Source organism: Colossoma macropomum, unplaced genomic scaffold (assembly GCF_904425465.1).
Source record: "Colossoma macropomum unplaced genomic scaffold, Colossoma_macropomum, whole genome shotgun sequence".
NCBI lineage: Eukaryota > Metazoa > Chordata > Actinopteri > Characiformes > Serrasalmidae > Colossoma > Colossoma macropomum.
Genome location: NW_023494800.1, coordinates 14,125,071 through 14,140,979, shown reverse-complemented (window position 1 = coordinate 14,140,979; position 15,909 = coordinate 14,125,071). Strand labels below are relative to the sequence as shown.

The 15,909-nt window shown below is 39.7% G+C and overlaps 2 protein-coding genes across 3 annotated transcripts; one reads left to right on the top strand and one right to left on the bottom strand.

The window, feature by feature from the left end:
- Positions 1–693: 693 nt before the first annotated feature.
- On the top strand, positions 694–5,521 carry LOC118820413 (protein TonB). 2 transcript variants are annotated; one of them, XM_036588740.1, is made up of 3 exons: positions 744–807; positions 1,988–2,046; positions 2,135–5,521. In XM_036588740.1, the coding sequence occupies exon 3, from the start codon at positions 2,326–2,328 to the stop codon at positions 2,893–2,895; it is 570 nt and encodes a 189-aa protein (XP_036444633.1). In that variant the 5' UTR covers positions 744–807; positions 1,988–2,046; positions 2,135–2,325; the 3' UTR covers positions 2,896–5,521. The 2 variants fall into 2 exon arrangements, with proteins under 2 accessions (XP_036444632.1, XP_036444633.1); XM_036588739.1 differs by lacking the exon at positions 1,988–2,046 and having other exon boundaries at positions 694–807.
- An 8,403-nt stretch (positions 5,522–13,924) lies between these two features.
- htr1ab (5-hydroxytryptamine (serotonin) receptor 1A b) lies at positions 13,925–15,630 on the bottom strand. The gene has a single exon (XM_036588257.1). It carries the CDS (start codon positions 15,464–15,466, stop codon positions 14,237–14,239), a length of 1,230 nt encoding a protein of 409 aa, XP_036444150.1. The 5' UTR covers positions 15,467–15,630; the 3' UTR covers positions 13,925–14,236.
- Between the last annotated feature and the right edge of the window lie 279 nt (positions 15,631–15,909).

Below are 15,909 nucleotides of genomic sequence, written 5' to 3'. Positions count from 1 at the left end.
CAGTGCTGCTCTGGGGAGAGCTGCAGGTGGCTGGGATCACTGTGAAGTCGAAAGGCTTCTGCTCTGTGCGCTCCCCTTGCTGCGTGTGTTAGCAATACCAAACAGATGAAGATGAAGCTTGACTTCATTTGATAACCAGAACATCCTTTCCTGTGTATTCTGTTCTATCTGACTTTAATGAATTCTCCAACACTGGGCTATAAATTCCACTTAGTTGCAGTGTTCCACTCATGGCAGTGAAAAGAATTACCCCTCCTCCCTGCTTTTGACAGAGAATGGCTTTGAAGGAAATGAGGCCTTAATGCACCTTTCCTTTCTTTATAATAACAGAGGGAGCACCTGCTGTGACGCAGTGTTTTTGCAGAACTCTGGAAGTAATGGGGAGCTTCTTAAGCGAGAGCCATTAACGGTACATTTCTGCTCGAATGCTTCACATACATGACTGTTGAAAAGCTTGATCTTTTTTTCTTAACTGCCAAAAATGCTCTTGTTTGCCAGTTACGCCAAAGGATTATTGCTAGTAAATAAAACAAAAGATGTGCCTTTTTAAAGAAGGTCTGGAGGTCTTTGATAACTGCTTGTTGCTCTTAAATTCCATTCCATTGCCAGTTTCCTGTATCCATAGTGATGACTATATTGACCAATCACCAGGCAACGTTGATAAAAGGAACTGCTGTGTTTCCTGAACCCACCCTGAGTTTCCTCCCAACCATAGTACTTTCCTGCCTCTGGACTGGATTATTACAGACTTTCTTGGAACTTTCTCTTCATCAAGGACACGGCTGCATAACATTAACCCCCAGAAAAGTAAGTCTCTAATCGGTCTACTCTTTTATTAATTCATTCAGCAGCTTTAATGAATACAAAATGTGCTCTGCTTTACTTGCATGTAACTTTCTCTAAAACATCTGATTAAAAAAAAAACATTATTGTACACTCATACAAGGTTCCTAAGATGCTCTTGCCTTGGAAAAGGTTTTTTTAGAAAAAAAAAAAAACTTCAACTATTATAGAACTTCTAGATACTTTGGGGGCTCTTTAAAAGAATGCATGAACATGTACACAGTGTTAAACTCCAGATTAAGTTGATCAGTCAAAACATGTTTGGTGTCCACATCTTGTTTCTTTAGTTTAGCTCTGGGTATATGAAGCTAAAATTCCTAACAAACCTTAGAAGTTAATAGTCACCCAAATCTTTTCTGTAAATACATCCACAAAATGTCTCTCAAGCCATTCAAACTGCATCCACGTCTTCATAAATTTTGGACAGACTTGTCAGCGTGATCTGGAGCACAGTATGATTTAGTGTAAAATTTACAATGACCCTATTTTGGTTTTCAAAAAAGAGAACACTGGGGGCAGAAGGGTGGCACAGGGCAGACTCTAGAAAGCAAATGTCAACATGACAGCGAAGACAAATCCTGGATGTTTTAGACAATTTAGAATCCTGGATGGATATGTTGTGTAGTTCCCAAAAAGAGGACACGTCCTAAAAAAAAGAGAAAGATTGGTCACCCCAGTGAATTTATTTATGTGTTCGTTTTTCAGTTTTGTTCATTTTTAATGTTCATAATAAGTCAAACTCTCTCCTAAACCACACTGATAACTCTGCGACCTTAATAAAGATCTGGGTGCAGTTTGAGTGGGTTGAGAGGAGTTTTGGTCTTTTTACTGAAAAGATTTGGGCGACTATTGACTTCTAGTGTTTATCAATGTTAGCCTCATAGCTCCAGTATAAAACTAAAAAAAACAAAATTTGGACACCAAGCATGTTTTGGCTGATCAACTGCATCTAAAGTAGGTGAAAAAATGTGTAGATTTGTTTTTTTTTTTGTCAAAGTATTTCTTTAAAAATCAATAATATTTAATAAAAATTTACAAAATAATTCAATAAAGAACCATTCACTAAAAGTTTATTTAGAGAAGAAAATGTAGTTCTTCTAAGCCAGTGCTCCAAAGAACTGTTTTTGGCACCTTTATTTTTAAGAGTGGAACCCAGCCTGAAATCTGCCACAGTGCACCCAGCACAGAACAGAACTCAGCAATGTAAGTCGTAGTTTATTGTTACTGTTCTGATGCTTGTATTCTAATGGAGCTCTAACTGATAATCTTTGTTTCGTTTCCATCAAAACAGATGTTCCACCATGTTAGACTGCACCTGCCTCTACAGAGACACCTCTCTGCACAGATGCGTTTGAGAAACAGATGCTGAGAGGTCCCTTCATAGTGAAGACTATGCTATGGCTGTGCCCACCGAATTAGTCACAGAAGTGACTACTGCAGATCTCCTCACAGCCTGTGGAGCGGTGTGGAAACCTCCTCAAAATGGACCACAAACCCTCTCCGGGGGTTCCATCTTCTCAGGGCTGCAAGACCTCATCTGGATCCAGTGGCTGCTGGGGCTTGGAGTTTAAGGTTGCCATAGTACTGATGGCTCTGGCTGGACTCCTCATCTTGGCTCTCCTCTACCGCATCCTGCTCCTCCGACATAAGCTGCGTATGGCCCAGGCCAGGAACTCTTTGGAGTACTTTGGCTTCTACCACATGGCCCACTACAGCCTCAAACAACTGGACCTGCCTCCTGCAGTGACTCCTATGGTTACCCCTCCCCCTCCTGATCCCCACACATCCCCTCAGGCTTCTCCTCTACCTTCACCTGTTGTTCCTGCACCTCCTCCTGTCATCCCTCCACTCATTCCTCTCCCTCCGCCTCCACCACCACCGCCTCCACTGCTGCCTCCCCCGCAGCCTCCCCCGCACCCCATCATCTTCACCACCCCTCCAAGCCCTCACTCGGATGCAGAGGTTTACTCCCGCATCGGTGCCCTGCGGCCCTCCAGACTCTCCAGTGTGAGTCAGACGCAGGTGGTCCTCTTTGAACACTCCTCTCTGTGACCCCTTTGGAGAAGAACACTATCACTTTCACCACAACAGTTGCTATTTTCACAAAGGGCCGAGCTTCAACTTTGTCCTTGTCTGGAGGACAAATGATTTTTTTCATAAATATTTGATATCATCTATCTATTATCATCCAACAACTAACTTTGAAAATTTGTAGTAGTCCACCACAAGACATCAGAGTTTTATGAGCCTACATTGCTAATGTTTATAAGCCTACATCACTAATGGTTTCTATCTAATACCAACAAAAATATTCTGTTGCAAAATAAAACACACTTTGGCTGGTTTACTGGCATGTTAAAGAACCACTTTAGATTCTCTAAAGTATTTAACAAAATAGATTTCTTTGTCCAAACTGAGAACCACTGAGGAACCTTTGTTTTTAAGAGTTAAAGGGGTGAAAGGGGTTTATCAAATTTTGTGCATTATTCAGTTATTGAAACGTAAACAATGCCATTCAGACTGGTTTTATGTGGTCTATGGTATAGAAACATTTTACAGTGGTGATGATAGGAACCAGGGGTCGGGATGTCTACAATACAAACATAGCCAAATTATTTACAGTCCCTCAGGGTAATGGTAAAATAATGGTAAATCTGAAAATGAAGGGTTTAATTGCAAAATGTATCATAGACCACTTTTTAAAAAATCTTTGGTTCATAATCTACATCATAGATAGTGGGCTTTACACATACCAAAAATATCACTGTGATATTTTGAATAATACCACCTTAATTAGAGAAATACATATGTATATTTCCATACAAGTCAGCCGGTTTTCTTTTCAAAAACTCATCATCTTGTTACAAATGGATGTACAGCCTTTTGGAATGAAACACTTCAAGTTTTCTTTTGCCTCAACATCTTGTATGTACCTGTCCACCATCAGTGTATTTAAAAATATGTTTTGGGCCAAAATCTCACCTCAAGACTATTGGAAAACAATAACTCGGGCATCAGGCAGTCCCATTCCATGTAATAACTTTCTGTGAAGGAGCTTTTAGGGGATTCAGATGTCTGTTTTTCTATCACCACATTGAATAATTCTGACTCTTTAAGATTCTCTAGAATGGAGCACTTCACATCAAACCACTCTGACTGATATTGTTTACATCTTGACCATTAAATTATGCAGAAATTGTGAAAAATTAATGGAATTTTCCTTTAAGGCTACTATAACTAACTAGGCTAAATAAGTGAGTTTGCAAGCTTCAGCCTCAATGCTCTCAAGAACACCTTATTATGATCAATCCAATTAAATGTTGGGTTTCATAATTTGATTTCACTTAAAATATAAACTGAATATTTGAAAAAATTTAATTAAAAAATAATATATTAATCCAGATTCCAGACATGATGAGTATTTTGGTGCCTATGTGCACATACTTCCTCTGCTCTCGTGCTGCATGAATACTTTATATCATGACAGAATTTTCATTGCATAACTTATGTTCTCAGAGACTGACTGTCTACCTGCTTTAAGTATTCCACCTCAGAATGAAAGTGCACTCTGTATAATTACATATATTTAAATGTTTTCATACACTTCAAAGAAAGCACTGTCTTAAACAGCACGTTATTACTTTTTTATCACTTTTGCTGTTAATATGTGCAGAAATTTTTCAGAGGTTCATATCAGTTTCATATTAGCATATTCATATATGGGACTGTACAGGGCAGCAGTATTACACCATTTATCTTCATTGTTAGCGGCTGAGTTTGTTTTCACTTTGGAATGTTCCTCTTATTTCCGGAATAACACTGACTTCATCATTTCCGTGACAGGGTGGGATTTCCTGATTTCCTGAAGAGCTTTTGCATTGCATTCTTTTCGTTTCCTCTGGTCTGTCTTAAGGCTCTACTGTACAATTTTGTCAGTGTATTTTCAGGTTCGATTTAAAAGATATATGGCCACAGTCATATTTATTAGAATGCTGATATTTTACTGGATGCTGGTTATTGTCACCATATCATCTGAAATGAAATTAATCGGGAAAAAAATTATTCTGAAATCAGTATATTTACATTAGTCAATGTCTGCAGTTGAAGCGTGGGATACGTTTTCATTGCAAACATACAGTAGGCGGATTTATGTTTACAGAAGGCATTTAGGGAGAGCTATTTTGGATGGCAGTTTTTTGGGCCATGTCTCCTTGTCCAGACCTCTTTCTACAAAATATGTTCTACAAAACTTTTTGTTATGCTCTGCAAATGCAGTTGTATACAAAGCTAATGCACTTTTCAGTATTATCAGAACTATTTTCACTATTAATTCAGTCTAAATTAGATTTTGTGATAAATGCTAGGTTTCCAATAAATATTAGTATGACTGTTCATAGCTCTATTTAAAGCATCAACGAATTTAATTTGCTACATAAAAAAGCAAAGTACAGGTATTATGAAGTGATACTTTTTGAATGCTCACTTTGATGCACAATTAAACTCCTCCGCCTGAACAGATCACCTGTCCAAGAGAAATAATTAAATGTTTTCGAATTTAGTATCATGTATATGGTAAACTATTTCATCTGCTCTGTAATTCTGGATTCTGTAATCACCTCTTTCTTCAAGACTCTTTTTAAGGCCCAATAATGGTCTGTATAAATATTTGATAACTCTCCATTCTATTCCCTCTATGATTATATAAAATTCTACATTATTGTGAAAATGGCAGCAGGAAGCCTTTGTAACCATCATTTAAAAATTCAAGACCTTCTCATGAATGTAACACAGTGTCAATATTCAGCATGAAACAGTCCATGATCTTTTAAAAAAGATGAATCTGCCCTTGTTGGCGGTCAGCTGTCACTGAGAGTATATTTGTGATCCTTGCGTTGGTAAATAATGCAGCTAATTACATGAAACTTTCTGTGTGCAAGTTGATGAAACTATTTTTGAAGTGGCCAGTGTAATTAATTCTCTAGGGAAAATGTGCTTAACCCTCCCAAAACCTCTCTAGAAATATGACAACTTGTCATCCAAATGATGTTTTATTTTGACTGCAGTTTGGTCACAGTAGGCTTTATTGTAGGCCTCATTTACTCTCTACACTACTGGGCTTATGAATCACTCATGAAAGCATATTCGACAGTCTCACACATCCATGGCCAATTTTCTGACCACTTGTTGAATTTCCATGCATTGTCTGTGGCCTACACTTCTAAAGGGACACAAAAAATTTAACAACCAATTCATCTGCTGTAAACAGGCTTAGAGCCATCTAACAGTGGTGCCAGGCTTTAGAGTGAGCACTTCAATTTGGCTTCTGTTCTCTGGCAAAAAAATGGTGTCCATTTTGTGCTAAATATTGACAGAATCACTGTTTTCTTTATGATTTTGTATTTTGTTTTATGAAAAAGTTTTGCTGCATTTACTAGCTTTGCTACATTTATTAGCCCACAGGTTCTCAACCCTTGTCCTGAGGCACCTCTGTGTATTTTTGTGTTTTCCTGCACTAACATACCAACCTCAGTTCAAGAAGGGCTTGTTAATGAGCTGATTAGTTGGATCAGGTGTTTTGAGAACAGGGAAAACACTAAAATGTGCAGAGCAGGGGCACTCCAAGACCAGGGTTGATTGAATGGCACAGGGATACCAAATACTACATATTTGTGTAATGCATGCTGGGTATTGTAGTGAGAGATATGGCTTAAAGAAGTCCAAAAAATCTCCACATAGTGTAAAGGTTTTATATCAATAATAGTTATTTTTTCCTACAATCGTATGTTCACACTAAGGAACATTTAGGAACTTTAATTTTACAAGGAGGATAGTTTTAATGTATGATGGCCTGCATAGATCCTTATTAAACTATTCTACTCCACCTATAATTGTAAGATTTAAATAACATTGTGATGTTCACATGTAATATGTACAAAAACAGCTCATGTTGAATTCTTTGTTTTTGTGATGTCACAAAAAACACTGCATTAACATGTACATCTGCCTATTCATCCAACAGCAGTTTAGCCCCACTCATTCACACTGAAGATATAAGTAGCGTTTCAGCCTGCACTGCTTTTTGAATGTGGCACAGTACAAGACAGCCAATCAGAAAAGAGGCAGTTTACATGTTTCACTCTTAAAGGCTCAGTGACAGAAACATGTTTAATTCAAAAGGATCAAAAGAGGTTGGACAATGGTCATGTAAAAATGAATTAGGACTATTTTTGTTTTGAATTAGCACAGGAGAAGAAAGTAAAGTACAAAAACAATGCTGGCACATTTGCCCTTTAAAGCATTATGACTGTGTGTGCCTAGAAATGTGTGCCTAGAAATCTAGGCCTCACATGGTTTCACAAGCACTAAAGCTTCCTCTAGAGAAAACCCTTGTATTAGAACAAAGCTCAGCCTGTTGCAATCATGGATACCTCAATTTTACTCTCCATTCAGGCCCAAATTCTACTCAGAGCAGCATTCAGCACTAAGTTGTTTTTCATGGCTGATATAACAGCAATTAGATTCTGTCAAATTAAAGCTGTTCCGGTCAGAGACTTCCAATATTGAAGTGACAAGTGTAATTCCTGTTCAGAGAGTAAGTGAGAATCATCTGCTTACCATCTCTAGAAATGGTTTGTGTGTGCAGTATGGAACCTTATTGATGAGAAACAGCTCTGGATGCAGGGATATTCTTCAATTCTCTAGAGTTGATATTCATGGAACGTGATACTTCAAAAGATTGAAGTATACTTTTTTGTGCAAAGTTGTGCCTTTTTGCAATTCTGGCAGGGTCTCAGTGTCAACCAACAGAACACCTCTGTGCAGCAGTATGTGGGCGCCTTTTGCTTTGTGTTGTTTTATATGAATCGTTTTTTGAACTGTTTCTCTTTTATGGCCCAAGAACAGAGGCTGTTTAATCCTCACCTCCTACCCTGGAGACGCTTTCATATCTTCTCTGGCATAATCACAGAATACATCAGAGTCCAGGGGAAAAAAAGTACATTTTGCATCTATAAAACAATAAAGTGCGGTAAAGTGCAAGCAGTGTGAATACTTGTTATATCTCAAGTGTGTACTGCAAACACGGAGAGCACACAGAAAAAGTTCAACTTACAATGTTTATGTTTGTTTTAAATCCTGTCATGTAAACATGGTGCCTGTGCCACTTTGTGAAAAGAACCTTTCATCGGTTTTGCTTGGCAGACACTGGGCCATGATGGCCTCCATCCAGCAAAACCTTTCAGTAAATCATCAAATGTCGGTGTGGGCCGGATTGTATTCTTGGTGTAAAGCCTGATGAGAAAATGTACACTCATGAATTAGCTGGTCCAGACAGTGTGATTAGATCAGGCGCTCCCAAATCCACGGGCGCATTGCCTGCTCCCCGAGCACACGGCTAGATCCTGACTTCTAACAGCACAATCTGGCTGCCTCAGATAATGCTGGATTTAAATGGCTGAGGACGCTTCCAAATGACAACTGACAATTTTTTCTCCTCAACAATAGAGAAAACAACTTCAGCCTCAAAAGACAGTGTAAGCCTGCAAGTTAAAATTTCATATGAAATATTTGTCCTGAGGCCCTGAGCACTTTATGACATGTGAATTATGCAAATCAAGTACAGCTTAATTGCGGGCTGTTGCAGTGTTCAAAATCTGTTAGACTAGTAATTATTTGTACAGATATATAGATCACTGTTATTGGAACAAAACCTTGTATCTCCAAAACGGTAACTTTACAAGAGAAGGAAAAACATACTTTACTTTTAATGTAAGTCAATGGAACTACTTTTTGGCCCATTCATCATGAAATTTACATACAATGTAAAGGGCAACAGGCATTTTCAAATTATGTCCAAAACTGGAAAATGTCAAAAGTGGAGATACAAGGTTTTGTTCCAATAACTGACAACAGCATATATATATATATATATATATATATATATATATATATATATATATATATATATATGATTTTTATGCGTAAGTACAAATAGGATAACACATTTTTGCACATTTTAGTGCAATTACTGTTTATTTACCTGAGTGTAACATGCACTAAAACAGAAAATGTCGTATTTAATTGCCTTCACTGTCAACATATTTTCTCTGAGAAACATTTGCATACTGTGTCAATTTGCATACTGGATCCAGTCAAAACTGTCATTACGTGCTCAATTTTTCAGCATCAGGAACAAAAAAGAAACATATGTGTAACAGAAATTTATACAGAAGCCTCAACAATTTAACATAATCTTCATTTTTTCAGTATTTAGTGTGTCCACACTTTTCCTTTATTACAGCATCCATTCTCTTTAGCAGACTTACTTTTAGGCTTTCAAAGAAATCTCCAGGGATATTTTTCCACAGTTCCAAAGTTCAGGCTTTCTGCTTATTATGATCCATTTTCTGTTTATTATGATCCAAATGATGTCAAACATGTTCAGTGATGTTGAGGTCTGGACTTTGGGGCGGTCAGTCCATTGGTCTGAGAACCCTAGCTTCTTTGTTTGATTCGTAAGTTTTCTTCTTTTTTGTCTACTAACAGCTTCTTGACAGGTACACATCTTTTCAAACCCATAGTGTTGAGTTGTCTTCTCACAGTGGAAGGATGGACAGAAACAACTGTGAATCTTTTTGAATCTGAAGCCAAAGTGGGGCTTGGAGAAGACGAACTTTAGGTTAAGAAGAAAGAAAACATTCTAAACTCCAGTGAAAGTTGTGAAGATTAATAGTGTCTAAAAAGAAACACTATGTAGTTACTTTGCACTCTCATCAACAAAGTTATTTAAGATTCATCCTCTACTATGCAAAGATAACTCCACTCTACTCCTTTGATAAGGTGTTATATAATGACATCATTAGAAGGAGCCAATGCATAAAAAATGATCTGACGAAATTTGCTCTCATTATTCTTCTGATGTGATATACAACAGGCTGAAGACAGGCCTGATTGGAGCCAAAGGATTACGACATTCAAAGCAATGCTCCCTCTGACCACAAGTCTTGCTTAAGTCTGCAGCTAGTTCAGTGCCAGAGAGGATATTTCAAGCCTCTTATCACCATCTCCAGGTCCTGAAGGTAATCACACGCTTCTCATTTTTGCTCGTCTTGACAGCTTGAGTCAACAGTGATGCACAGGCTTTGAAAGGCAGAGTGTTAGATGACTGGGGGGTGAGAGAGTTGAGATCTGCCTCTTGCTCTCTCTTTCTCTCTTTCTCGCCCTCCAGCGTGGCACACTTGCATCAGCAGCCACCGGCTCTGCCACCTGACGATCCTTCATCTGCCTTCTGAGTGGGCGAGAGAGGAGTATGCTGGGTAATGGGGATCAGGCGTTGCTGGGGGAGAGTCTCGTTGGAAAGCACACAGATTTTAGATCTCAGCGGAAAAAGCTTTGACATGAAACATGGCACTTAAATGCCTTCTGCCTCATCTCCTTTTTTTCAATCCAGTCTTAAAAATAAAGGTTCCTAAATGGTTCTTGGCTTGAACGTAGAGATTAAGAAAACCTTTTCACTGGTATGGAACCTTTATTTTATATTGGGGTTCTGCAAACTTTAAAAACGTTCTTTAGACTCACTCAACTCATTTACAAAAAGGACCACATTTTCTTTGAAGGACTGTCCACTGAAAGGTTCTTAAGGGAAGCAAAAGTGGAATTGCTCTAAAGAACTCTTTTTGGCACCTTTATTTTAAAGAGAGTCTCATTTTGCAAAGACAATTTTCTATGAATTTTTAAATTAGTTTTGTACTTTCTAAAATCACCAAAACACACCAGTGGTGTTAGTGGGCCTCAGTGCAAAAATGACTTTCAATGACTAAAAAATTGACCATTTAATTTGCCTGTTTACTCTCTGTTATGTTTCAAATAAGTTGATGCTCTAAAGTCATGCCAATAAACTCACTGACATCTAGCACTAACCTAAATGTTTTCATGTTGCATTGGATTAACTATTTAAATTTTTAAATGTTAATAATGAATACATCATGTTGCACATTGTGAAGAATTCATTTGAAGCATTATGAATAAGAGGGAGATAAACAGACATGACCGCAGTCTGTATTGTGTTGATGGAAGCTAATTGGTGAGGTATGTTGTTAAGAAATTGGTTCTTTCTTTGCAAGAAATGATTCCTTGGCAAGTGAAATTAATTTAAAGGGGCCTGTATCATGTAAAACCAATTTTTAAGTAATATGTACACACTGTCAAACTTTCAAAATGTACCATTCACTCTCGAGTCCATAAATGGAAAACACGCTTCAAAAACAACCTGTTTAGAATTCACTGGGTGCATTTACATGCACTTAATAATCCGATAACTGCAGAAAATCAGATTTTGTCAGTAATCCGATCAACACGATCAGCACTTGAGTAATCAGATAATGGGAAACTCTGGGTTTACGTGAGTCAGGCAGTAATCAGACTTCTGCTTTGCAACCTGCCAATAAACTCACAGAAGAAAACAAGAAAAATGTAGGATATGGGTCTTTTAAATCTGAGCAATATATCTAATTAAAAATAGAATATTACAAGAGTGTTCAATCTATGTCTGTACATTTTTATTTGTTTTAGGTCATTGTATGTAATGAAATTGTCATGTTCTGGAAGATGAATTTGCTTTTTCAAGCATTTCTTGAAATAAGCAAAATAATGTGAATTGTGTCTTAAAACAGGAAAAAAAAATCTGACAATGGAATAAGACGATTTCACTACACAAAATGACTTAAGTCAAATGTGTATTGAACTGGATAGAAAAATTGTACTGTATTCTTGCAATCTCAGAATGAGAAACATTAGATATACTGACTTATATATACTGACTTTCTTCGCCTGCTAAGGTATCATACTTTGGTACTATGGGACTCAGTGTGACTATACCCTCCCACCACCCCACTGAAGTTATGCCACTGTGCCTCCCTCAAATGATAGAAAATCCTTCAGACTACTTGTTTGATTATGTAAAATCAATTGATTGAAACAATGTTCATGTCATGAGAAGGACATCAGTCTTACCTCTGTACTGCCCTGCAGTAAAAAAAAATAGCCGTGGACCTGGGACCGCCCAGTCTGTCCAGTCGTTGGTCCACGTGGTCCCTCTGTATTGTCCTGGGCCTTTGATCAGATAATTGCACCTCAAACCTAGAGTTTGCAACCAATGTGTCACTATGGAGACCAGCCAGTCTGTGTGTGTTCTGCTGAGTGGCTTTTAGTGGCTTCAGCTCAACTGGATTTTTCGGACTGCTGGAGTGTCTTGAGAATATGAAATGCCTTGGCCACGATGAAGTCGTGTGAAAATGCAAATGATCAGGATCAGTTATGTTACATGTGGGCATTTTTTGTAGTAATGCAGTGTGATCAACAAGTAACACTGGCCTGCCACATGGAAAGGTTGGAAATGGAAGTGAACATTCCATTCCACTGGAATATGTAAACTAACTGCGCATTGTCTTAATTTATATATATATATTTATAAAATTGTTTTTTTCCCAGTTAAATAGCTGCCCAGTTACATAGCTTTGTGAATGTAATTGTCTCAGGTGCCTATTTGGCACGGTACTGTATATCTACATATAAACATAGTCACTACATTTAAAAATGACATGGTTCTTTGGAGTGACGTCATGCTGGTTCCCTAGAGCACCTTTCAATGGATGGTTCATTAAAGAACCATTATGTAAATGAGATGTAAATTGGTTTAAAGAACCTCCACATCGACACTGTCAGAACAAAACCTTGTATCTCCATTTGTGTCCATCTCCATTTTCATTTTTTGACGTAATTAAAAAATGACATCTACACTTTACATTGTGTGTAAATTTCATGATGAATGGATCAACAGAAATGGTTCAACATTACTTGGAGAAAAGTCTTGTTACAGAGTATTTATGCCTTCCCCTGTGACGTTATCATTTTGGAGATTTTGTTCAGCGACTGTGTAATGTGAATGTTCTGTACTAATGAGGTTTTTCCTAGAACTTTATGTACAAGTTTAGGAACCTCTGTTTTTTTAGAGTGTACCTATTCACAGTTGTTTGCCTGTATTTTACCTTGTTTTGCAAGTCAGTGTTCAGAAGTCATACCTGCAGTCAGGCTTTTTAATTCAGTGATATCTACCATTAAATGCTGTCGCATGGTAACTTCTACACCTTTTTTAGACTGATTTAAAAATGTACCTGCTTTTTTACATTCTTTGATTGCTCTTACTGTCATTTATCTGCATTCATTTGCATTCTTGATTGCGTAACAGAACCAAAAGCGCATGAACCCCTTAAAATTCCAAGCTTGTTACATTCTAAGACAAATTATTCAGTAATTAAATATTAAGCAATGCAAAAAATGGTTAATGTTAAGCTTTGGATCATTCAAGGGGTTAAACAGCTCTGTTTGTTCTGAAAATATGCAGTTGTCCCCCTCTGCCTTCAGTGTGGGTTCACTTTGTGCCATGGGGGACGGCGCTGGAAAACAACACTGAAATGGGTTTCCACAACCAAAAGCAATGTCAAAAAGAACACTTTGTGTCATGCACTCAAAAACCCCATGTGAATGTATTGTACGAATGCTTTTTCAGGCTAAAGGCACAAATTCCAGCCTGGACAGTCTAAAACCACCTCAAACACATAACCCAAGAAGTGTCAAAGTGGGAAAGTGAATTAATAAATGTACATATTTTTAATTAATCTAACTGTAAACAATTTTTTGCAGTGCAAAGTAAATAAAAATAATCAAATGCATAAACAATAGACCCCAAATCTCTGACTGAAAAAAAAGTCTCTCTCCCAGGAGCCCCGTTATCTTCCACATATTCAATATAAATACCGAACTTGAAGCTTTGCTAATCCATATGAAATAACATGGCTATTTACAGACTGCACAGCTGGACAGAACCACATTACAGATAGATGAAGAACAATATGTTCCCTGAAATTATCTCTATTCATTATAGCTGAGACTAATGCAAATGTCCATGTTTTCCATAATAACCAGCCACGCAGATGTGCCAAAGGGGGAAGCATTTAATCTGGAGCATAACAGATATTTGATTCAGTAAGAAATTAAGAGGAAAGAAGGAAAGCAGAGTGGAGAGTCAGTTCAGAACCAGTTTATTCAACAGCATGAACACATTCATGTTTCAAATGGACATGAGTGGTACATGTTGTTCCTCTGCATCATATACACAGTATTATACACCTTTTTCTGAAAATAGAAACAATATAATGTATAATACATAACGACCTCTTCCACAGTTGAGTACACTGAGATAATACTGTACGCAGATTTTTTCTCCCCCCATCATCACCTCTGTCAACTCACCGAGGTCTGTTTGAACAACCTGTTCGCAGCAAGTCAATGACGACGTTCAGTCCAAACTGATTTACAGAGAAGGGGGCTGCAGCGTTCAGGGTCTGCAGAAATGGCATTTGATGATCTTCTTGAAGGCGCTCTGGAAGTCCTTGTTGAAGTAGGCGTATATGATGGGGTTCAGGAGGGAGTTGGAGTAGCCCAGCCAGTTGATCACGTCCCTGAGCCACACGGGCATCTGGCACGAGGGGCAGAAGGGCATCACGAGCGCTTTGATGAAGAACGGCAGCCAGCAGAGGATGAACGTGCCCATGATGATGCCCAGCGTCTTCACCGTTTTGCGCTCGCGCGCCAGGGCGAGCTTCCTCTTGGCCTCCGTGTTCTTCTCGTGCCTGTTCTCGAACAGCGGCACCTGGCTGGGCGCGCTGGGCAGAGGCAGCGTGCTTTTCGCGCCCTGCACCTCCACGATCTCCAAAGACTCGCCGTCGTCCGCGCGCTTCGCCGCGCCGTTGGCGCACGCGTCCGGTTTGGGCTCCACGCTGCTCCTCCAGCTCTTCAGCTCGCCGTTGGACTTCTTCAAGAGAGCCGGCGACACGGTCAGGCACTTCACCTTCTCCGATTTCCTCACCGTCTTGCGGATGCGGAAGCGCGCGGCTTTGAAGATGCGTCCGTAGAGCACGAGCATGAGGATGAGCGGGATGTAGAAGGCGCCGAAGGTCGAGTAGATGGTGTACCACGGATCGTGGCTGATGGTGCACGCCTCGGGGTTGGCGATGTCTTCCGCCTTGCTCTTGGGCTGCGACTTCATGATCAGCATGGGTGGGATGGATATGGAGAAGCCCACCAGCCAGGTGACGCTGATCAACACGGCGGCTCGCTTGAGTGTCCGTTTCTTCATGTAGTCGATAGGGTCAGTGATGGCCCAGTATCTGTCCAGAGCTATTGCGCACAGGTGCAGGATCGAGGACGTGCAGCACAGGATGTCCAAAGAGATGAAGATGTCGCAGGTCACCTGCCCGAGGGTCCACTTGTCCAGAACTTGGTAGAGGCACGCCATCGGCAGCACGAGCACAGACACCATGAGGTCCGTAATGGCGAGCGAGCCGATCAGGTAGTTGGCCACATTCTGCAGTGACCTCTCCAACGCGATGGCCGCCACGACGCACGCGTTTCCAAAGACGGAGCAGAGGATCAGCGCGCCGATCAGTAGAGACGTGGACACCTGGTAACTCAGAGGAACCTTGGCAGACACAGCCACCGTGTCGTTTTGGTAATAGAAGCCACTGTCGTTCTGAAATAATGAAGACAGGTTGTGTTCTTCCTCCATCTCGTGGGGAACGCGGGGCGCCAAAGTGGAAGAAGCTGCGGTCCCCTACAGCCCCCCTTCCACAGGAGCGCACGCGAGGCGAGGCAGGAACATCATCACTGAAGGGCTGTGGCGTGGCGCGAGCGTTTATATAGCAGACCCGGATGATACGTCAGTTACCTACGCAGGTGATCAGAGCTTTTACTCTGGACCTCCACTCATTTTCTGGAATTCTGCATGAAAATGACCCGTTTGGCATCACAGCCCACTTAAAGTAAAGGGTTCTTTGGAGCGATGCTATAGGAGATACAATTCTGGGTCCCTCAAGAACCTTTCAATGGACAGTTCTTTACAGAACCAGAAATGAGATGAGCGAGTGTGAAGAACCACATAATGTCTCCACACACTGTAAAGATTCTATAAGATTCTGTAAAAGGGTTTTCCCTACTAACTGTTTAAGCTCA

What these genes read in the sequence shown, in the direction of transcription:
- htr1ab (XM_036588257.1), bottom strand. Translation starts at nt 15,466, where the DNA reads ATGGAGGAAGAACACAACCTGTCTTCATTATTTCAGAACGACAGTGGC.
- LOC118820413 (XM_036588739.1), top strand. Translation starts at nt 2,326, where the DNA reads ATGGACCACAAACCCTCTCCGGGGGTTCCATCTTCTCAGGGCTGCAAG.